The sequence below is a fragment of the Phyllostomus discolor genome, chromosome 5 (assembly GCF_004126475.2).
Source record: "Phyllostomus discolor isolate MPI-MPIP mPhyDis1 chromosome 5, mPhyDis1.pri.v3, whole genome shotgun sequence".
Taxonomy (NCBI): Eukaryota; Metazoa; Chordata; class Mammalia; order Chiroptera; family Phyllostomidae; genus Phyllostomus; species Phyllostomus discolor.
Window position 1 is genome coordinate 4,808,880 of NC_040907.2, and position 23,189 is coordinate 4,832,068.

Here is a 23,189-nt window from a genome sequence, read left to right on the forward strand (position 1 = left end):
TGCCCGGGTAGAGAAGCACAACCATTCATTCTCCAAGACTTGCCAAGGTGTTATCTTGCTCCATCCACTGGCGGACCCGTCAGGTGCACCTGAAGGCGGTGCAGGAGGGCGCACAGACCGTCCCCCACTGGTAACTGGCACGTCCTCCCTCTCCTTTCTCGGCATTATTCAGCTCCCGCAGCCGTCCTCCGTGACGGAGAAGCAGAAATGGCAGGAACCGGTGACACCGAAGGGAGGAGTAACATGGTGAACGGGCTCCCCACCCTGCGAAGGTCTGAACGTGTGTGTGAGCCGGGGCGGCTGCTGTAACGGGCCAGGAACATTGTGACCCCAGCTCCGATGTTCGCACGGGGCTGCCCCCCCACCCCCCGGGGGGAGCTGCTGCCTCGCACCCCACCTGTGGGCTGATGACTCAGCGGGCAGAAGGTGGGTGGGAGGCAACAGATGGGAAGCTGTGAAGACAGTCCCAAAGACCAACAGAGGGACGGAGAGCTGGGTCCCTGTGGGGGCCTACTCCAGGAGCAGACTCGGAGAGCTCAGCAGAGCGAGGACCCCCTGAGTACTGGACACAAAACGGTGGTTGGCTTTTCTCTTAGCGGAAAATGGTTCATCTTACCCCTGGCTGGCATAGCTCAGTGGATTGAGCATGGGCTGCGAACCAAAGCATCACAGGTTCAATTCCTAGTCAGGGCACATGCCTGGGTTGCAGGCCATGACCCCTAACAACCGCACATTGATGTTTCTCTCTCTCTGTCTGTCTCTCTCTCTCTTTTTCCCTCTCTAAAAATAAATAAAATCTTTTTAAAAAATGGTTCATCTTCCTGTATGTTATACTTTGGCTCACATTACTATGCATTATACTTTGAGTATACTTTGCATATAGTTCTGTAGGAAGCGGTAATAAGCTAGCCCTCCCTGTGAGCGTTGCCAGGAAGGGAAGGGAGGGGGAAGGAGAGAGGGAGAAACCCTCACAGGGAAAATAGAACCAAGGTAGGGAGCTAGTCTGTGTCAGAGTCTGCATGAATTCCCAGCATCACGGTTGCCGTGACAAATGTAGCTGCTGTGCCGTGGGCTCCTGTGTGACACATCATTTTTTGGCAAGAGCTACATCCTGAGAACTCAAGTGCTGTCTGTGACCTGTCACCCCTCTACCCCACCCTCCCCAGCTCCTGGGTGATTCTGCTCCCCATACCTCCTGTGTCAACAGCCCCAAGAAGCCCCCCCCCCACCCTGCCCCACCCGGGGAACGGGGTTTAGGGTGTGGGGAGATGTAGTAAATAGAGAGGCCGGCACAGATGGTTTGCAGGTATCAGGACAAAAGACACCCAGGCAAGCAGGGGCTTGCTCTGTGGGGGCTCAGAGCCCGGAGGGCAGTGGTTCATTTCTATTCCAAGTGTCTGTACCTCTGAGTCACTTGAATTGGGGTGACAGAACCTGGTGCCCTTTTTTAAAACAGATTTTATTTGGTTTTTAGAGAGAAGGGAAGGGAGGGAGGAAGGGGGAGAGAAACACTGATGTGAGAAACAAGGATTGGTTGCCTCCCGCAAGTCCCAGCTAGGGGACTGGCCTGCAACCCAGGCTTGTGCCCTGACCAGGAATCGAACTGGCCACCTTTCAGTTTGCAGGCTGACACTCAACCCACTGAACCACACCAGCCAGGGCAGCACCTGGTGCCCTTTGGAGCAGGTGCACGCGGACTTGCGCACTGCAGTGTGGCTGCCTGGGTCCGGCTCATTCCGGGGGGAAGTGCTACCCAGCCCGTGGCGGCTGGCTTTCCTGGCAGAGCCAAACACAGCTGTGCCACAAGGAGGCCCCGCCTCAGCACCTGCCACCTGGCCTGTGCCCCAGGGAAGCTCGGGCCGGAGAGAGGAGAGTCACTGCCTGAGACCCCAGAGTGCGGTGTGAGGGGCAACACAGCAAGGATGGAAGACACCTCCTTCTGCCTCTCTGCCTCCATTTCCTTCCCGAGCCCTTTGTCCCTTGAAAACTGAACAAAAGGCCTCAACATGCACGAATGTGAGGGAGGGGAATGCTTCCTAAAAGGTTCAGAAACCTCAGCGAGCCAGGGAAGAGCTCAGTTGCACCAGCCAGTCCCTCTGAACCACGCCACAGCATCTGTGGTGACACGGGAGAGAAGCGCTGACAAGGACTTGCTGTCCAGGAATTTTCCCTTATCCAGTGACAGCTCCATTCATCTCACCGAGCTTCGAGCAGAGCTCTGGGCCGGCTCTGCCCTGGCCCGGAGCCCCTGGGAGCCACAGGGTGCTGTCGGCTGGGAAGGGCAAACCTGTGCCAGCCAGCTGGGGCTGGAGAGAAAGGCAGGGAGGCGAGCCAGCCTGGCAGAGCCAGCAGGCAGGGCAGGGAGGGCCCAGCAGGCAGGGCGAGGCCGGGAGGCCAAGGGACCCAGGGCAGCTCCCACAGTGCCTCCTGGCGGCTAAGGGAAGCCCTAGGCCCCCCAGCCTTCACTCCAGCCCAGGATGAACAGGGGCTGCTAGCTCACCCACCTGCTTACTGGCTCACCTCCTGCCCAGTTAAGGAGTCGAGGATGAGAGCCCAGAGCAGGGCAAGGATTAACAGGGTGGGCGCCTCCTTACCTCCTGTGCCCTGCAGGGCTCTCTTGCCCCGCCCTGGCCCTAACCCTGACTTGCGCCCTCTGGTGGCAGAGGAAGGGGCACCTTGCTCTCACGCCAGGGTGGGGGTGGCAGGAGTAAGGGTAGCTGGGGTTGCACCAGCACAAGCCTGGAGGGGGGCTTGGGGTCCTTTCTAGCCCCGTGGCCCCAGGCATGACACGCCTGGGGTCCTGCTTCCCACGGGCAGACCAGTTCTTGCTGACTGGGGAGTGTTTCCCGTGCGGCCCAGGTCTCAGCTGCGCAGAGGCCGCGCTTTTGACAGCCCTGACTGTGCACCGAGGGCTCCTTGCTTAAGGATAACAAGAGGCTGGGGGTGGCTGCAACACCTGAGCACATTCTCTGAAATCACCGCCTTTCCAAAACTCCTTAGGGTGACATGTTGACGGGTGTTATGACAGATGAAAGTGACATCTTTTCAACAAACGGTGCTAGGACAACTGGATATCCACGTGCAACGGCTTACAGAGAAATGAACGTGAATGCATCAGAGACCTAAATGTAAGAGCCCAATGATTAAACCCTTAAAAAGAAACATAGTTATAGCCCTGGCTCGTGTGGCTCAGTGGAGTGAGTGCTGGCCTATGAACCAAAGGGTTGCTGGTTCGATTCCCAGTCAGGGCACATGCCTGGGTTGCAAGCCAGGTCCCCAGTGAGGGGTGCACAAGAGGCAACTGCACATTGATGTTTCTCTCTCTCTCTTTGCCCTCTATTCCCCTCAATCTAAAATAAATAAAACCCTTAAAAGAAGAGAGAGCAAGCCCTGGCTGGTGTAGCTCAGTGGATTGAGCGTGGGCTGGGACACAAGTGTCCCAGGTTTGATTCCCAGCCAGGGCACATGCCTGGGTTGCAGGCCATAACCCCCAGCAACCGCACACTGATGTTTCTCTCTCTCTCTCTCTCTATCTCCCTCCCTTCCCTCTCTAAAAAATAAATAAATAAATAAAATCTTAAAAAAAAATAGCATTCGCCTCTGGAATTATAGAGAACATATTCCTCAAATTAAAAAAAAAGAGAGAGCGCACAAAAGCACAAGCAACAGAAGAAAAAAAATAGAAAAATTTGGCTTCATTAAGATAAGAAACTTTTGTGCAGCAAAAGCCACTATAAGAAAGTGAAAGAACAAACTAAACAAACTATGGAATGGGAGGAAATATTTGCAAACCACATCTGACAGTATCCAGAAAACATAAACAACTATAACTCAGCAACAAGGCAACTGACCCAATTTAGAAAATGGCCAAACAACTTGCAGAAATAAACAGCCAACAACACAGGAAAAGGTGTTTAATGTCATTAGTCACTAATGAGATGCAAATCAAAACCACAGTGAGATACCACTTCATACCTGCTGCAATGGGCATAACAAAAAAAAATGGGAAATAACAAATGTTATAAGAATATGGAAAAATTCTGCAACCTTTGTACCTCACTGGTGGGAATGTGGAATAGTTCAGCCACCACAGAGCACGGTTTGGTCGCTCCTCAGAAAGTTAAACATAGCAGTGACATATGACCTAGCAATTCCACCACTAAGAACATGTCTAACATAATCGAAAGCAAGCACTCAAACAGATATTTATATACCAATGTTCACAGAAATATTACTAATAGTCAACAAGTAGAAACAATCCAAGTGTCTCTCAACAAATGAATGGATAAACAAAGCTGGTATGTCCCCAAAGTGGAATATTATTCAGCCATAAAAAGGAGTGAAGTACTGACACGTGTAAAAACCTTGAAAACACTATGCTAAGTGGAATAAGCCAGACCCCCCCCCAAAATGATGACTATTGTACAAGACCTTTATATAAAATACCTAGAGTAGGCAAATTCATAGAGAAAATAAAAGTCACCAGAGGTTGGAGAGGAGCAGGAAATGGGAGTTATTGCCTAACGGGTGTAGTTTCTGTTGGGGATATCAAGTTCTGGGACACAGTTAATGTCACAGTTATACAATACTTCAGATGCACTTCATGCCACTGAATTGCCCTTGGACACAGTTAAAGCGGTAAACTTCACTATGCATGTTTTGCTGCAATTGAAAACAAAGGCCAGACCTGGCTGGCGTAGCTCAGTGTATTGAGCGCGGGCTGCGAACCAAAGCATCGCAGGTTCGATTCCCAGTCAGGGCACATGCCTGGGTTGCAGGCCACAGTCCCCAGCAACCGCACATTGATGTTTCTCTCTTTCTCCCTTCCTTCCCTCTCTAAAAAATAAATAAAATCTTAAAAACAAAACAAAGGCGTAGGGCATTGTCTTGCACAGTCACTGCTCCCCAGCAGGAGCAGAGACCCTACTGAGGTCTAAGCCGGGGGAGCTGCCCCACTGAGGCCTGCGCACGCCCCCCTTGCAAATGTGCAGGCGTCTCTGCAGCCTGGGGCCGCCCGGGGAGCCGGGGAGCCGGGGAGCCAGAAGGAAACTGTCAGCAGCGAGAGCCAGTCCCAGAAGCAGTGGCTGTGTGAGGCTGATGTTGCAGGGTTTTAATTGCTCCTGAATTAATGTGCTTATTTCTCACCCCTGGGGCACCTGGGTTTAATTACTGTCTTAGGTCACACATGCAGGCGAGTCTGCTATCATCCCTGGCCCCAGCAGACAGCAGGCAGCCTGATTGCCAGGCCCTCACACGTTGTGGCAAGATGGGCGGGAAGAAGCGGGGAGGCCACTGGCCAGGTGACCTCCCATTAAGAACGGAGGAGCATCATTAGATGAAGGCGGCACCTGGCCGCCGCATTCCTGGGTCTCGGATGAGCCGGAGAGCTCAAGGTCCAGCCTGGGGAATCCGCGCTGCCTTAAGGCACAGGGAGATCGGCTGCCAATGGCCGAGAAGCCCTGGAGTGCCGGACCCCACGGAGCCCTTCGGGATAGAGGGTTTTCATGGAAAAGAAATGGATAGGGAAGAGAGCTGGCAGAAGAGACTGTGGACCAGGGGCTGTAGGTTCAACAGCAAGGACTGGCCAGGTGTGCGAGGGAAGCAGGCAGGCGGGGCCACAGGAGCAGCCTGCGTCGCCTTCTAAGGAACGCAAGCCCGCTGTCTGTTTTCCAATCCTTTATCCTCCAGAATCTGTGATTTTTTTTTAACAGGAAATCTGTTCTTTAGATTTGGACAATATGAATTTTTTTAAAAACACTGTTGCTGGGGGTAGGGGGTGGGGATGGACTGGGAAGGGGCTCAAAATAGTCTTGGTGGCGGGGGAGGGGCTGGAAAGGGCGTGACTGTGGTGCTGGCTGCTCAGGTGTCTGTGACGACACGCCAGACCGAATGCTAAGTGGGTGCCGGTCACTGCGTGGCCGCTACACCTCAGTGAGGTGGTCACCCAGCAGGTCGGTCGGGCCAGTGGGCCCCAGGGCTGCACCCTGGGTCGCTGCAAACGTTCTGCTCCATGAGACCAGGCAGGTCTCGTATGCTCTGAAGACCTCCCTCCCCGTTCCCCGTGCACCTCACTAGCGTGTCAGCACCTGATTGTTGGGTGCACTTTGAGAGCCGAAGCCGATGTGATGATCTCTTCATTAATGACCCGAGGTTGTGCTATGCTATTGGTGCCATTTGACAGATGGGCCAACTGGGGCACACTCGCAGGGCCAGACTCCAATGCAAGCCCACGTTGTCGGGCTCCACCCATGCTCTCAGCTGCCACCCTGACCACGCTGTGGCTGCTGATGGGGGGCAGGTGTTGGCACTCCCACTGCTTGAAGGAGAGCAGACTCGGCCACGTCAGCAGGCCCTGGCACCCGACTCACAGCCAGGAACCAGGCCCCTGTCGGGCCCCCTCCCTGCAGCATGGCCCAGCTCCGTGGACTGTGTCATGGCATTCGCTTGCCATCTTCCAGCCTCAGCTGCTTTCACTGAAAAAAGTACCGGGGGGTTTTCAGGGAAAGCCTGGCCCTCGAGCTGGGCTTGGTCACCAGCAGCCCCGCAGCAGTTCCTGGCTCTGCACCAACGGTTCTCGAGCTCGGCTGCACGTGGGGGTCAGCTGGGGAGCTTTACACGTCGCTGATGCTTTCCTGGCACCCCGTGATGGGGGTACCCGGTCTGGCGATTCAGGCTCCAGAGGCCTCCCAGGTGACGGCACTGCACGGCCCGATCAGAGAACCACTGCCCGCACTTCCCACTGGGGGTTGTTTGAATGGCGGAGACGGAGAAATGGGGAAGTTGGAGGACACGCGAGACAGACGTGCTTTGTAGTAAAGCGTTTAAGTTAAAGGAAAAAACACACAGAGCAAGTCCAGAGATGGGGAACATGTGCTAATAACAAAGATGTTTGCTTTAAAAACAAAGTTCCTACCGTGGCTGCTGTGGCTTAGTGGACGGAGCACTGGCCTGCAATCCAAAAAGTCACCGGTTCGATTCCCAATCAGGGCACATGCCTGGGTTGTGGGCTGGGTCAGGCCCCCAGAGGGGACCACATGGGAGGTGACCACACATGGATCTTTCTCTCCTTCTTTCTCCCTCCCTTCCTCTTTAAAATAAATAAAATCTAAAAATAAAAAAAAAAAGTCCCTGCAAATGCACAGGATCCGGAGGCATGCCTAACGCCCCAGGAGGCACAGACTTGTTTCCGTCCTGCTCCAGGCAGGGTCCCAGGGAAAGGTCCCCTGGTCTGCAGTTCTTCGGGCTGACGTCCGCCAGCCCGCATGAGGAAGGCACACGCCTCACGAGCTGTCGGTCTGTGGCCCTCACCTGTCAAGCCCAGCCCGCGGCCTTCTCTTCGGGAGGAGCATATTGGAAGGGTCTCCTGCCCTTGAACCCAAGAGTGACAAAGGCCTGTATCTGCTGGCCCCTTGTTTTTAAAACTAAAAATGTTGACATTAAACCAAGCTTAGAATTATTGCCAACTCGCTGCTTTCAAGTTGGGATAAACACGCCCAGGTAAGACTGTCAGGCCCAGGTGGGTAATTGACTTCCCTCCGGAATCAGTTTTCAGGAAGACACCGGTCATCGGATCCCGGGAAGGGCTGGCGGTCCGGGGTGTTTGTGTGAGCTGCGCCACGTTGTGGGGCGGGGGGGGCCTCTGTCACTGCCGTGCCTCGGAGATCGATGTGTCAGCCTCACCAGAGTCCCGATGTTCAGATCCTCATCTAGGTCGGCCTGGGAGGCCATTCCGCAGCCATGGTTACAGCCACTCGTCAGGCGACCTTAGGTAAGGATGAGGGGCACGGCCCGACTGTGTCAGCTGGGGGGTCTTCTTAAATCAGGGCTCGAGGTTTCTCCCAGAGAAGAAATGCCACCTATGAACTTGCCCTTCACCTGTGCCTATGGAATTGTCCTGGTCACCTTGCCTATGGATCAACTGCCACATGGATTTTGGATCTGCTCAGCCAAACCCCGCAATCATGTAAGCCAAGTCCTTGCAATAAATCTCTTAATACAAGTATTTTCCCTTACTGGGTCTGCTTCTTGGGTTAAAGCCTGGTAGGTAAGCAATGAGTAAGAATGTCCACCAGGGGGCATCCGTGTGGTTCTGTGTGTGTGTGTATATATTTATCTCTATATATTTACTCTTGACAGAGGACATGCTCATTAATTTTTAGAGAGGGGAAAGGAGGGAAAGAGAGGAAGAGAAACATCGATAGGCTGCCTCTCGTATGGACTGAACCCGCAACCTAGGCATGTGCCCTGACCGGGAATTGAATCTGGGACCTCCAATCAACTGAGCCATACCAGCGACTGAGTGTATGTGTATCAAAACACAACTAGTAGACGTTCACCAAGTTACTTTAGAGGAAGAAAAACAAAATGCTAACAAAAGACCGAACTTCAAGGGGCAGATAGCCATTGAAGCATTTTACTTGTCTTAAAAGCAAACGTCTTGCCTCGTTGCTCTGGGACAGAGCCTTCCGCAACATTCATGTGTATATCGGCACTCCCTGCATACAGTGGGGTCGGCCATGTGTAACTTTTGAGCACTTGAAATCAGGCCAGTGAAACTGAGGAAAGGAATTAAAATGTAATTCATCTAAATAGGGTTCTATGACCCTTGAGGTGCCCTGACTCCCCAAGCCACCTTTGAGCCATTCTTTTACCTGCCTCCCCCGGAATGGGGGGCCTGCCTTCCAGCTTGCCCAGGATGGCTCTTCACTCCAGCAGTCCCTCTGGTGGGACACCACAGTCACGTGACCCGGACCCACTGTCCCCGGCTGATAATCCGCAGCAGCCCTGCATGTGTTTTCTCCAGGAACACGCACACACTCGAAGTCACTCCGCCTCCCAGCTGACCCGACCTGTACTGAAGGGCACAGCCCAAGTCCCCTCTCACCTAAGCTGCCCTCCCAAGGCCTCGGGCAACAAAGCCATTGTCCCTTTTTTCGTGATAGGGCCTCTAACCCTGAAGGGCAACGCCCACGAACACTCTAGACGCAGGCCGGCGAGATCACAGGCTGTCCTGCAGACACACACGCACACACAGAGCATTCCTACAGGACACCGAAGCCTCTTTATTCCGCACACAAAACCACCGGGGGTCTCCCGTGGGCCCCTCGGAGATTACAACGCAGATACACTGGGCTCCAGACGCTGGAGAAGCGAGGTGAGAACAATGATTTGGGCCAATCACGTGACTACAGGGCTAGGGTTTCCACCAGGGCTCCAGATGGTCGAGCCTGGCCTTTGCAGCAGTTCTAAGGAAGCAGTGACAACACCACAGGGAGGGGCAGGGCAGGAGGCCACCGGAGGCCCCCGTGAGGGTCGGTGGGGGCCTGCAGCTGCCCGTGCAGACGCCAGGAGCACAGGTCTACTTAGCCGACGGACGACTGCAGGGCTCAGGTCTCGCCTGCCCACAGCTTACTTGGCGAGGGGGTTTCTGAAGTTCCTGCCGGCAAACTTGGCCTTGCTGCCCAGTTCCTCTTCAATCCTTGGGAGGCAGGAGGGAAAAACAGAAGTCACATCCCAATGCAGTTAAGTTTTTTCACCCAGAGAAGCCGAGACCCCCGCACGCGTCCAGTGTGTGCACCGCATCCCCGAACCCTCTGGAACTGCGAGCCTCTGAGGGGCCGGGGCTAGAGGAGCAGCCGGCTGCCCCCCCCCCCCCCCCCCCCGTCCACCCGGCAGCCCCTTGTCCCCTGCAGCCCGCCCCCTCCTCTCCACCCCCTGCCCCGTTTCTGAAGGATAAGGCAGAAGACACATCACGACTGCTATCTCTCTGAATATAAGAACATTTTAAGGGAAAGGAAAACCCCATTTTTTCAAGGAGTGGCACAGGGCAAAAAAAGGAGGGGAACTGGTGTGCACACAGGGCCCTGGGGAGACTGCAGGGATGCCCGGACTCGGCTGTGGCTGCCGCAGACTGACTGCTGGCTCAGGTGCTGTGACGACAGGGCTCCCTCCCGGGAGGGAGAGGTCACCGGACATCTGGAATCTGCGCTGAAGTCCAGAGTAGGGGAAAGGGGCCCCGAGTGGGGGAGCGTGACCGCTGGTGAATCTGGGCAGCAGGGAAGGGCGTACATTTCCCTGTCCACTGTGTTTTTTTAAATGCTTAAAATTCCCCAGGATAGTTTTAAAGGAGCAATGTGGAAGGACTGATATTCCCCTAAAAGATGGGAAAAGTGACCAAAAAGAGGGGACAAGTCTCCCTGGGTGTGGGAGCCTCCTAAGGACACACGGAGGACACAACCAAGACAAAAAGTGGGGAGACCACGACAACCCAAAGGAAAACCCTGCCGTTTGCCCTACGGAGTTAATTTTCTTCGTCTCTCTGAGTCCCAGTGATCTCCTTGTCTACAAAACAAGGGTGTTAAATAATCACTGAGGCTCTTCAAATTTTATGCTTGTCCAACAGGGAGCCTATTCCCTCTTTCACCAGCAGACGGCAGTACTGTACGGCGCAGGCTCCAGCTCTGGGGCCACTGCCCCCTCGGCTCCAGCCGAACAACTGCTCGGGCGCCTGGCTCAGGCCCTTGGGCCCCGCAGAGCCAGGGCCTCCCAGCCGAGGGCAGTGCCCACACACTCAGCGCTCACGTCCTCTTTACCTGAGGAGCTGGTTGTACTTGGCCAAGCGCTCAGATCGGCAGGGAGCACCAGTCTTGATCTGGGAGGAGAAGAGAAAGGCCGTGTTTGCTTACAAGGGGCATCGAATCTTGCGAGTGAGTCTCGACAAGAGAGAAAGCAATTTCTGAAGGAGGATCTGACCCTAGGAAGAGGGATAGAGGGGGCACCCAGGACCCCACTCACGCGCCCCACCCCCATTCTATGTTTGGGAGCTGAGGTCAGAGGAGCAGTGAGGGCCAGCTTTCACCCCAGGGGGCTCCTTACCTGCCCAGTGCAGAGCCCCACCACCAGGTCAGCGATGAAGGTGTCCTCGGTCTCCCCGGAGCGGTGGGACACCATGACACCCCAGCCGTTGGACTGGGCCAGCTTGCACCTAGAAGTCAGCAAACACACCAGATGCCATTGGCTCCGCCTCCACAACAGCCCCTCCTGATGACACGACACCATCCCCGGCAGGACACCAGGGGACACTTCAGGACCCAGGAGCAGCTGGGCCGGGGAGATGACCTCTCCCCCTCCTCTGAACTCACGATGACCCAAGGACCTCATCGGCCTTCTAGTCACATCCCAAAAATGGGGTTCAGGCCCTGGCAGGTGTGGCTCTGTGGATTAAGTGCCAGCCTGCGAACCTAAGGTCGCCAGTTCGATTCCTAGTCAGGGCACATGCTGGGTTGTGGACCAGGTCCCCAGGAGGGGGCGCATGAGAGGCAACCACACACACTGATGTTTCTCTCCTCTCTTTTACCCTTCCTCCCCCTCTCTCTAAGTACATAAAGTCTTAAAAACAACAACAACAACAAAACTGGGGTTCAGCCTCAAGTGAGAGACCCGTCTCCTGATACACGCCACGTGAAGTTTAGCTACAAGTCCAGGGTCCCAGTGGTCAGGATTCGGCCACAACTGCCCAACACCCTAGTCCCCTCGGTGCCATTGCTCACAGGCCACCCCGAGTGCAACAGGAAGCCCCCCGATGCAGCTCCACAGAGGAGGGCCCCCACACCCCCAGACCCCGGCCCGGCTCCCCAAGGGCACTCACGCCTGCAGGGACTCGGTCACGGAGCCGATCTGGTTCACTTTGAGCAGCAGGCAGTTGCACGACTTCTCGCTCACGGCCTTGGCGATCCGCTTCGGGTTGGTCACCGTGAGGTCATCGCCCACCACCTGGATGCCCGCGCTGGCAGTGAACTTGCTCCACGCTCCCCAGTCGTCCTGGTCGAACGGGTCTTCGATGGACACCACTGAGGAAAGCAGAGCCGCGCCTCCTCAGGCAAGTCGCCCGGCCTGCTCCGCGGCAATGCCACGCTTGCTCCCCTCCCGACTCGTGGCTCGCGTGGCCTCACCCCTCCCCCGGACAGGATGGGGGTGGCTCCCCAGCTCTTGTCCTGGAAGCCCTTGCCCTCCTAGCCCGCTCCTGGGCCAGGGCACACGAGTCATCCGTAACCCTGGGACCCACAGTGAGTAAGCGGGGTATTCATCTGCCCAGGGTGGTTTGTGTCTTGGCTCTACCTTGAGGAAGTCCGTTAGCACCACAGTTAAATGCAGGAGCTTGGCAGCAGCCTTTCGGGTCTTAAATCTCGCTCAACCCACAACTCACTGGCCACCCTGTGCCTCCGGTTCCTCTCTTACAAGATGGTATCAAGGGTCCGTACCCACCTTGCACACCCAGTGAGCATGGGCCTACAGGAGCGCCCGGCTCACCTGCGACCAAACCAAGACCGCACTTGCTAGGGAAGCTGCTGTGACAGTGACAGGAGGCAGCTCCACTGCGTAAACAACTGTGACACAGTGTCCCTGCCTGCTGGCACTGCGGCACACCCCTGACCCCTCTGCCGCACCAGGCACCCGTGCGAGGCCCTCTGCACGGTGCGCATCTGAACCAGAAATGCCCAGTCAGGACGCGGGTGGTGCAGGAGGATGGCGCCCCGGAAGCACTCACCTGGGTAGTCCTTGATGAAGGACATGTACAGGTTGGCCAGCTCGTCGGGGCTGATGTACCTGCTGGGGTCATCGGGCGACTTGAAGTCCAGGTCGTACTTCCCTGAGCGGAAGAACTCGGAAGCAGCTACGTCCATGCCGATGACAATCTTGTCGGTGTAGCCGGCTTTGCCGATGGCATTCTTCAGCAGCTCTAGGGCTGGAAGAGGTGGGAGGGACAAGTTTGGAAACCGGCCAGGCAGAGACACCATTTTTCTTTACTAGAAACCATCCGATGGGAACCACCATCGCAAAGACCAAGAGGTGCTCTGGCCCCAGCCGTCGGATTCCAGGGTTCCGGTCACTTTTTTCCAAGTCAGGACAAGACACTGTCGGTCTGCACGCCGCGTGCACTGCCCAGTGGGAAACTCCCCCTTGACTCTGGGAACAGAGGCTCCAGGCCCGCTGTGCTGGGCGAGAGGCGGTCACAGGGACCGGCCGAGGCCGCCGCCCCAAGGGGCAGGCTTCCCAGAGCGCGAGGCTGGGTGCCAGGTGGAGCAGGCGGAGGCCCCGGGCGGCAGCAGGGCGTCCCCAGGCTCCGCCTCGCCTGGCAGCGCTGCCCGAGGGAGAGGGACACGAACAAGACACGTGGCTCCCGCTCCGCGGCAAACAGCCCCGAGCCGTTGGGCTGAGCCACCGAGAGGCCCGTTTTCACTGGTCAGATGCTGAATCATGCCAACCCCTGTGGTGGCCACAGGGCAGGGTGGACCCGCTCTTCCGCCAGGTGCCCGTGAGCCCCACTTTCCTTCCAAAACAAAAAATCTCAGCCACAGTTTCTGGTGCTGAGACTTCCCGCACCTCTAAACTCTCGCACCGAATTCAGGGTTCCCCTGCAGCCTCACCTTCTTTGTTCTCCAGGATGTTGGGAGCAAACCCGCCTTCGTCCCCCACGTTGGTGGCGTCTTTCCCGTACTTCTCCTTGATGACATTCTTCAGGTTGTGGTAGACCTCCGCCCCGATGCGCATGGCTTCCTTGAAGTTCGCGGCGCCGACGGGGAGGATCATGAACTCCTGCATGGCCAGCTTGTTGCCGGCGTGGGAACCACCGTTGATGACGTTGAAGGCCTGCGGAGAGACAAAGACAAGTTCAGGACCAGCCCAGGGAAGCCCACAGAACCCAAATAACTCCACCCGCACGGCCACATGTGCTTATGAAGGCTCCCCGGCCTGAGCACCAGCCACTCTCTCAGTGAATGGACACAGCCGAACAAGTATGATTTTCACCCCCATCAACCATAAAGGAGTTGGGGGAGGGGCCGGGGAAATGGAGGCACCTGCTCAAGGTCACTCTGGGCAAGAGGCAGAGTTGTGGTGGGCGTCACAGGGGATGAGAGCAGGACGTGGGCGGCCTCGGGTCCCCACGAGAAAGCCCGTGCTCCCAACTCCGCACCAGGGAAGTCCAGAGAAGCCACTCACCGGAACCGGCAGGATGACCTCAGCATTGCCAGCCAGGTCAGCGATGTGGCGGTACAGGGGCACCCCCTTCTCAACGGCCCCAGCCTTGCAGACGGCCAGGGACACTCCCAGAATGGCGTTCGCACCAAACTTAGCTGGAACGGAGCAGGGTGGAACAGAGGTAAATCGAGGTACTCCTTATTCTCGAACCCTGCCCCCGCCAGCCTCCCCACCGGTGGGTGGACCTGGACCGCATCCTGCATCTCCTCTCCCTTCACCGCATCCACTTTCCAGGTTCAAGCCGGAAATGCAAACCACATCCCATGCGGACGCACCTTCCTTTCCCCCTAAAGAAAGCCCTTTTCCTGCCGTATGGAATGCTGGCGGAGCCCGCCCACTGCCCGGCTGCTGTAAAGGACCCCTCTGCTGAGTGAGCCTCGGACTAGTGGCTGCCACCAGCCAGTGCTCCTGATACCGAGAACCGACGGACCGAGGGGAGGAGGGAAACCGGCAGGCCGGACGCGCACGCAGCCCCCCCCTCCCCCATCAGGGACCGCGCACCCCTCCCTCCCCAGGCACGGAGCGGTCCTCAGGGACACCAGGCTTCCCCGGCAAGGGCGCCCCCTCGCCACTCACACTTGTTTTCCGTCCCGTCCATCTCTATCATCAGCTTGTCGATCTTCTCCTGCTCCACGACGCTCAGTTTCTACGTGGGAGGGAGGGACGGACAGAGGTCACTGTGTGTACGGCCTTTGCACCGTCACGGATGCGACAGAACTTTGGGGCTGCGCACAGTCCGGATCAATGTTGGGTCACATACCTGTCTGACAGGCAAGGGGGGGAGGAGGGGGATTCCAGAGACAACGGGAAGACACAAAACTGCCCCCCTTTGCCGCAGTACTATCAGGCACGTCCCCGAGCCCCAGGGAGCCAACGAGACACGTGGGACAGGGTCCGTGTGCCGCTAAGGGCAGTCTCCCTCGGGGGCCACACACACACACACGACAGAATGGACTGGTGCATGCTCGTCAAGGTGTTACTACAGAGTAGTGTGACCTCTGGGACAATAAATGACATCACACTGTCCACTCAGACAAGTGACATGCGCTTGAGAGGTAGGCTATTCACTCAACAGTGCAGCTCTTGGCAGTCCTCCTCAATGACAGTGAACTTCGGAGCCACTGACAAGATTCTTGCAATAGTCCAAAACCATGTAGCGAAATAGCTGATGAATACTTTTGGTGATGTTATAAAGTAATAAAATTTGTACCTTGAAAACTGGCTCCACATAATTTTAAATAAAAGCTGGTGTTACTATAACCACATTGTAACAATGTATTTGGTTTACAGTGTTCACCCTAGCAGACTCAAATGTAAAACCTGCCATAGCACCATCACGCCGTGCCAACGATCGGCACTGTCTGCTCTTCACGGAGGCGTCCGTGACACAGCCAGCGGTCCCTGAAGCAGGTGGCTGCAGGGACCAACTCTCAGTGAGAGTTACACTGAGGTATGTCCCCCCCAGGGAAAAATGTCCAGGAAGAACCCGTTCACCCTTAGTCACTCCGGGTAGGGGCCCCCCGGCACAGAGAACGGGGGTGTGAGGAGGTGCCCAGGAGCCTGGGACAGAGGGTACGAGCCACAGGGCAGTAATGACAAGCCGCCAGGGACCAACTGCCGAGTCCTGCAAAGGCGAGGTCAAAGCCAGCCGGCCAGCCAGGGACAGCCATGGAGGAGCCCTCGGCCAGCGGCACACAGGCCCCATTCAAGGAGGGGTGGGACCACAGCCAAGGACAGAGGAGGCGGCAGTGGCAGGACTGTCAAAGCCCCCACCCCAGGCAGGGGCAGCAGGAGTTACGGGGGGAGAAGAGGGAAGCCACACTGCTGAGCAGGCCGGGCCGCCCGGGCCCCGGGCCCGCCTCCCCTACAGCGGCTCTACTGTCACTGCGCTAGACGCGCTGGAGCTCCGAGGAAGACGTAACAAGAGCTCCGCTGCTGGAAAGCCAGTGGGAATACAGTAAACCCCACAGTTGGTGACGAGTGAGTCGGTCACCGTGGACACTACGTCCAACACCCTGGACATTAACTTCCCGAAGGTCAAGGTAGTCGGAGGGGAAAGTCAAGGCTCGAAGGAGGCCTCCCACCCTCTGTTCCAATCCACGCGTGTTAGACACGGACACGCAGGGGCGGGTGAGCAAAGGCGAAACCACTATCGTCAGCGCTCAGAAGGGGCCCTTCCAGCAGCGGGGGAGCCCACCGGCCCGGGGGAGCCCTGAGGGCATTCACGCTCATTAGTGCTCGGGAGGCAGGTCCTACCTTGCCAATCAGGGCAGGCGCAATAGTTTTATTGATGTGCTCAACAGCCTTTGAGACACCTAGAAGGAACAAATCGCTGACATTAACGGACACCAGGCTTGAGCAGCACCGCTGGGGAGCCACTGACGGGGACCCGGACGGCCCGAGGCCCGCCAGGGGCTGCCGGTGGCACCGCCTGCAAGCCCCGCGGCCTGCTCCCCCGGAAGTCGGAGGGCTTTCTGGCCCAGTCTGAGAGCTCTCACCGAGGACCCCCGGTCAGAGCCGCACACAGAGCAGCGAGGTTAGTGGGCAAGACCATGCACTGGACACACCAGCCGTGGAAACTAAAGGGTGTGCCATGCGTTACCTGCGTGCACAGGGCTGGTGCCAGGAACTCATTAACATACTTAACGGGTCGGGAGACGCCTGACCAGTGCAGTGGACAGAGAAGGGAAAAGGAAAGAACAGAAGAGAAAGGCGGTGAAGGACAGAGAGTGGGAGAGAGGAAACAGAAGGCGGAGGAACACGGCAGGGACCCCAAGGTCACCCTCACTATAGTCAGGCATGGCGCGGTCCCGCCACAGACAAGCGCGCGCCTGGGCCCCGAGCCACCGAACCCCGAGGAAGGGCCTTTTGCAGGACTCCGAGCTGGGACTGAACCAGCGTCTCCAACCTCGTGCCAGGACCGCCTCCTCCCCCGAGGGCACTCTGCCGCCCTCTGTGGGCCACAAACTGGGGTGATACTGAGGTTTCTTTTGGCTTCTCCTGAAGAACCAGCTTCCACCCCCAGGGGCGACAGCGTCCCCCCACATGGAGAATGCATGGCCCGGCCCTCTCTGTCTCTCTGTGACCTGGTTCTGTGTACAGGTGGGTGGACACAGCCCCGGAGCCCAGCTCTGCCAGCGTGGGGCTCCTTCTGTGAATCAGCGGGCAAAGACAAGGTGTGACCACTGATCTGTAGGTCACCATCAGCAGGGAGCCACCAGCCAGCCCACCCTTCCAGACACTTCCCTTCCGGACCCCTGAAGAGGGCCGATGGTCCGGAGGGCGCACAGAGCCCTCCCGAGAGACCCTCCAGGTGTTCCACCAGTGTTCAAGCAACCGCACTTCCCATCCGGAGGGTCCCGGGCCCACCCAGGAGTCAGTCCTTCACAGACTGGAGGCGAGCGTCCATAAAAATAAGCATTAAAACACCAGCCCTGAGTTTCCAGGAGCAGGGACCCCCAGTCTTCCGAGTGTGGGCTGCACTTCCCACCCTCAGACATAAGCCACGTGGGGCGGGGGAGGCTGTGTCGGGCGGGAGCGGCCTCACCCGAGGCCTGCTGCGGTGCGGACTCTTACCCTTCCCCAAGTAGCGGGTCTTGTCATTGTCCCGGAGCTCCAGAGCCTCGTAGATGCCAGTTGAGGCACCGCTGGGCACAGCCGCTCTGAAGAGACCTGGACGATGGGGGTGGGGGGGAGCAACAGCAATGGTTAAGAAACACAGTCACAGCCCTCACCCGCCCTCCCGTGGCAGGGGCGGTTGGGAAACACGCTCACTTCCTCCCACCAACTGGGAGGCTCAGATGGTCTCTTCCTCCGGCCTTTCACACGTCTGCATGATTATGCAACGACGCAGAGCCTACAGCCAAGTTGACGCGCTTCTTCAGTTTAAAGAAAAAGCTCTGGGGCAGAGTTTCTCCAGCTGTAACGTGCGAAGGTGTCACCTGGGGACCTTGTGAGAACACAGGCCTCGAGACGGGAGGTCAGCAAGCCCGCGCCCGCGGGCCAGCCCAGCAGCCGTGCTGCAGTTAAAGACCCCAGACAGGGGAAACAAACTCAATGTATCTCATCTTCAACACATAACCAAGAGAAACACTATGAGGCATGCCAGACAGCCCAGCTCGAGGGCGCCGCTGCTGAGTCACCCTGAGCAACTGGGGGCGGGACAGGGGATGGGGGAGAGACCAGCTTCCAGGTCTGGGCAGCACGGCTCTGGCGCGGGAGGCAGCTCTGGTCCACGTGCTTGGGGTTAAGCAGTGAGTGCTCAGTGCTGCCTGGGGTTCTCTGCCGGCAGGAACCCAGAAACTGGGACGGACTGGTGGGGGCGGGGAGAATACAGACGGCGAGACGCACAGCCCCCTGACTCGGAGAACCATAAAGCACCACACCCCCGTCCCGCAGACACGGACCCCGGCCGTGCGGAGAGACCCTCGCTGTGGAGCAGAAAAGGCCAAGTCCCGCAGGGGGCAGCATGGAGAAAGGCCCCGCAGAGACCTGGCTGCGCAGCCTCCTCGGTCTCCCTGAAACTGCAGGCACCCCCCAGCCGAGGTCCGTGAAGAACTGGTGCGTGTGTGGGGTGTGAAGGCAAAGGAATAAAGTAAAATAAATAAATTAAAAAAGAAGAAAGAAAAAGCCAGGCAGAAATGGTCAACAGATGATGTGTCAGTGTGTCTGCGTCGCTGCCGTGACTGTGCGTGGGCAGCACACACATCCTTCTGGACACGGGCCCGGCTTTCCACACGCCCACCAGGTGCGGGACCAGGTGGAGAAGCGACAGACGCAGGAGCGACCTCGGGACTTCGGGGGACAAAGTGTCGGGGTAGGTCCGACAGCGCCCAACGGGCGGCTCAGGTGGGGGCTGCTGACAGCTGGGGACGCGGGAGCCCTGCACCTTCCACTCCGCTCTGCTGTGAGTGCAGAGCTTCCCCGAACAGTAGATTCTAAGAAAGAAAGAAGTGATGAAACGCTAACAAATCTATTTCCCTTGTATTTGAAAAGGATTAAGACACACAAGAGGGAAAATCCCAGTCATTTAAATTTCAAAAAAATAAATAAGATTTAATTTTACTTATTTTAAGTGTTTCAAAGAGTGGGGGAGGTGAGGGATGGAGGGAGGGAGCAAAGAGGAAAAAGGACCCACAGGCATGGGCAACAGTGTGGTGACTGCTGGGGGGGGGGTAATCAGGGATCTAAATGGTAATGGAAAAATACAATAAAGATCACAATTGAAATTTTAAAAAAAGTGTTTTAAAAAAAAGGGCCCCATGCCCAACAATCCTCTAGCGTCTTGGGTCTTTTTTCACTGTTGTTTCAAGTCCATTAATTTCCAAGTGGAAAGTTCTACCCGATGACTAAGTCAATCTCTATGATGCAAGAAAATTCTCAGCAGCCTCAAGGAGCTGTGCGTTCACTGAGCCCAAGCTTGAAAGGAGCCCCTACTCTGAGGGCGCCCTCCACAGTGAGCAACCACAGGCAGACCCTCGCCCGATGACACTTAGACTGGGGGGCCTTCTCTTCTGGGGACAGGCGGGCAGGGAGGGAAGGGCTGGAGGTTCCGCAGCCAGGCCTGTGACTCAGGCGTGACTCAGCTCTGACGGGCAGGTCTCCACGTGCTCAGCCCCGCTCCGTGACTCTGCCCAGCCCTGCTCCAGCCTCACCCGCTGTGCCCAGTTAGACGACAGCTGAGACACTAGTGGGGGTGACACGGGGCTACAGAGGGACTCTTCACCAGAGGCCCTGCTCTATTCTTTCTTTATTGCAGGCAAACCCTTCCTCGGCAGACCGACAGCCCGGTGAAGCCCAACACCCAGGAGTAAAAACCGTCCCCAGTCTGTGGTTTAGGAACGATTTCTGGAAACCAAGATGGCAATGCTATATTTACACTGCTCATTTCGTTGCAACAAGCGTGAAAGCAAACTAGTAATGGGCCCTCCTAGGGACAAGGACTGACCTTCGTCCCCTGCCTCACCGACCGGCCTAGGAAGCAGCGAGACAGGGAGGGGCTCCTGCCTTGCAACCCGAGCCCAGGCAGAAATCACGGCCTACCAGATGGGCACATGAGAAAGAAAGGCGTTCACGGTAACGCACTTTCCCCTGGCCAAGGCTCTGTCACCGTCAGGAAGTCTTCAGAAGGGGAACGCGGTGGAAGAACTAGAGAAACAGGGGTGGCCCGTACCTTTTGAGGTGTAGAGATCCACCTCAACGGTGGGATTCCCGCGGGAGTCGAAGATCTCTCTGGCGTGCAGCTTCAGGACAGACATGGTGGATTTCTGTGGGGCGAGAGTTCACATTACAAACCACGACCCAGCCTTGGCCTGTTCATTCAGGGACTGCTCCTGAGGCTTGCCAGACGAGAAAGAACCTACATGCACTGAAGGCTGGGGGTGGGAAGGCAGGCTAGACTCGAGAAAATGCCTGCTGAAGGCAGTGGGGATCGCTCCAGAAGAAGCAGGTGAGGCCCAGCTCTGCAAGGCCTTAAACCCCAGCAGCTCAGGCCCCATCCTATAGGCCAAGGATACCAGGAGAGGTGTGTGCCAGGCAATGATCAAATCCAGCAGGAGAGACGAACGCACTGACGGAGGGTGGCCAGGGAGTGGGCAGTTGGAAACTAATTATTGTCATTAATCAACACTGAGGGTTGGCATGAGCATGGAAGGGGACCATGTCAGGACCAAGGGGAAATGAAGGTCATGGGTAAAACCTTTTAGGACTAAAACTGGGGGGAAGGGGTGGACAGGCAGAAGACCCGATTCTTGGGGAAACAGTGGATTAACAGTTTGGTACATATTCCATCACATTAAACTTGAGGTAGCAGCAGGACCTTCCACTGGTGGATAGCAGATAACCAGTGAGCTCCCTGGTCTGGGCACCGTGATCTTGGCTTCTGCCAGTCTCTGGGGCTCCAAAACTCACAGTGCTCGGGTCTTCAGCAAGGTAAGAACACAGCAATAACGCCCCACTTAAAAACCTTAATTACGAAATGCCATGCTTCCTAAAGAGAGGAAACACCGGGACTCTGAGGGAAGTCTTCCTTTGAAAACACCGTTTAAAAAAAAAAAGTGGCTACAAATAACAAAGAGCAAGTCTTCAAAGAAAGCCTCTCGCTATTTTCTGAGGAAGACACTGAACCACTACAAGGACTGAAGCGTGGATGAGAGGAACTGAATTAGTGTTCAGAAGCCATTCTCTAGCTGGGCACATCTCCAACAGCTTCTGGAATGTTCTGAAGCAGCAAATGGTATCTTTTTTTTTTTTTAAGTTTCAAAATTAGATCCTGAAGTCACTCCTGTGGCTTTACTGCCTGTGTAACAATGAAGTTTTATTCATTAGCAGATAAAAAGGTATCTGGTTCTTAGCTACTATCTTACAAAAAGGCAACTTGTTTAAGCATAGATTTTAGTTTTAATGCACTTTTAAGCACATCTTCACTGCACTACTTCGGCATAGAGCTCAATTTTTTGTTTCATTTTAGTGATACAAGACAAGGTAAATTCCACTTGCCTTTAAATTGGATTTTGGGGAAAAAAGTCATTAAAGGTTAGGGAGCACAGGCAGGAAGGAAGATTGGTCTTACCAGGAGTCTTCACAGCTTTTTATCTGCCCAGGAATGAACCCCGGACCAGGGCGGATAAGTGGACCACGCGGTCAGGGCCTACGCGTGCCCCTGAGGCAGGTCAGCCAATGGACCGCACCGCCCAGGGCGGAGACCACATTGTGCAGGGAGGAAGCAGGGAACCGTCCGCTTTCCTAAAATACGTCCTTTTCCTGGCAGATCAGGGCTGACTGCCGATGGCCGGCCAGGAGAGACGGGTGCAGCCCGTGCCGGAGTGAGGTTCCTGGAAGGCTTCCCAATGAATTACCCAGGGGCTCTGCCTCGGTCTCCCCAGCGGTAAGCACCTTCTGAAATTGTATTAGTTACTGCTCATTCCGGGCTGGACTCCCAGCCGCCCAACTGCAGGCCGAGGGCCAGCCACCTGCGGGAAGCAGGGGCAACTGGTGGTGTGTGTAGGGGGGGGGGGGAAATGTAGCTCCCCGTGCATCTCCTCTTTCTCAGCCCCTAGTTCCATTTTAGAAAGGGCCCCCGGCTTTCATAGGCACGCAGGCTTAGGCCAGTTATCTCCCCCCAAAATCTTCCACTCTCAACGCCTTGTCCTAGTTGGCCTGAGCGTCCGATTCCTGACCTCCCATTACAGCTATGTGGCCCCAGAACTCCGTAAGCACAGGCGGGTCCCTCCGGAGAAATCCGGCGCCGCGCCCTGGCCTCCGGCCGCACGGCGGGCCCGGGGCCGCTTTGCACGCGCCGACCCGCCCCTTCCACGACCCCGCCGAACCCCTCGGCACGCGGTCTCACGGGCAGGAGCCCCGAGGAGGCCGTACGCGCGGCCCGCCTGGGCGCGTGTGCTGGGCAGCTCCTCCCCGAGTCCTTACCCAGCCGCTGGCGGTCGCCGCTCGGGAAAGAAGCCGGTCGCTGCAGACGAAGGCGAGCGTTCAGCCTCAAGGTCTGGGCGCTCCCTGTACCCCGAGCTTTACTCTGGGCCGACTGCCCGGACTTCCTGCCCAGCTCCGGGAAGCCCCGCCCATTTCCCCGCCGCCTCCCCATTGGCTGGGCGCACTGTCACTCGAGCCTCGCCTCCGGGAACGGGGCGCTCTTTTGGCCTTTGAGCCGGCGGGGTGGACGGGGGGCTACCCGCGAAGGTGGGGTGCTATGGTGCTGGGGTGCTCTGGCCCCCCCGGTGGCTGTGTGGGGTGCGGGGGAACCCCTGTCCCACTTTACTTCCGCCCCCCTTTGGGACCCCTGGACTCGCGGGCCCTGGCGCCGGTACCCCAGGGTAGGGGCGGGGTGGCGCGGCCGGCATGAGGGAGCCGGGATCTATCACGTACTCGGAGTCCCGCACGCACGCAGCGTCGCTCCGGCGCCGCACGGCGGGCCCTCGACCTTGATGACGACCTTCGCGGCCCGCCCTTCTCCCTCCGCAGTTCCCCTGGAGACCCCGTTGGCCTGGAGACGTTGGCGGCCGGGCGCCACGGAGCTGCGCCCCAGGGGCCTCGTGCGCCCGCAGGCGGCTGTGCGCTGCGCTCCCGACCGCCGGCCTAGGTGACCCCGTCCCAACAGCCTTGTCCTTTTGTCCTTTTGTCCTTTTGTCCTGTTCCTC

The 23,189-nt window shown here is 57.0% G+C and overlaps 1 protein-coding gene across 1 annotated transcript; it reads right to left on the reverse strand.

Annotated features, from left to right (window-relative positions):
• Positions 1-9,042: 9,042 nt before the first annotated feature.
• ENO1 (enolase 1) lies at positions 9,043-22,911 on the reverse strand. The gene is made up of 12 exons (XM_028513472.2): positions 22,465-22,911; positions 20,213-20,306; positions 17,617-17,712; positions 16,297-16,355; positions 14,617-14,686; positions 14,002-14,135; positions 13,428-13,650; positions 12,548-12,745; positions 11,648-11,849; positions 10,876-10,984; positions 10,593-10,651; positions 9,043-9,478 (listed from the first exon to the last, which is right to left on the reverse strand). Exons 2-12 carry the CDS (start codon positions 20,295-20,297, stop codon positions 9,409-9,411), a joined length of 1,305 nt encoding a protein of 434 aa, XP_028369273.1. The 5' UTR covers positions 20,298-20,306; positions 22,465-22,911; the 3' UTR covers positions 9,043-9,408.
• Positions 22,912-23,189: the final 278 nt, after the last annotated feature.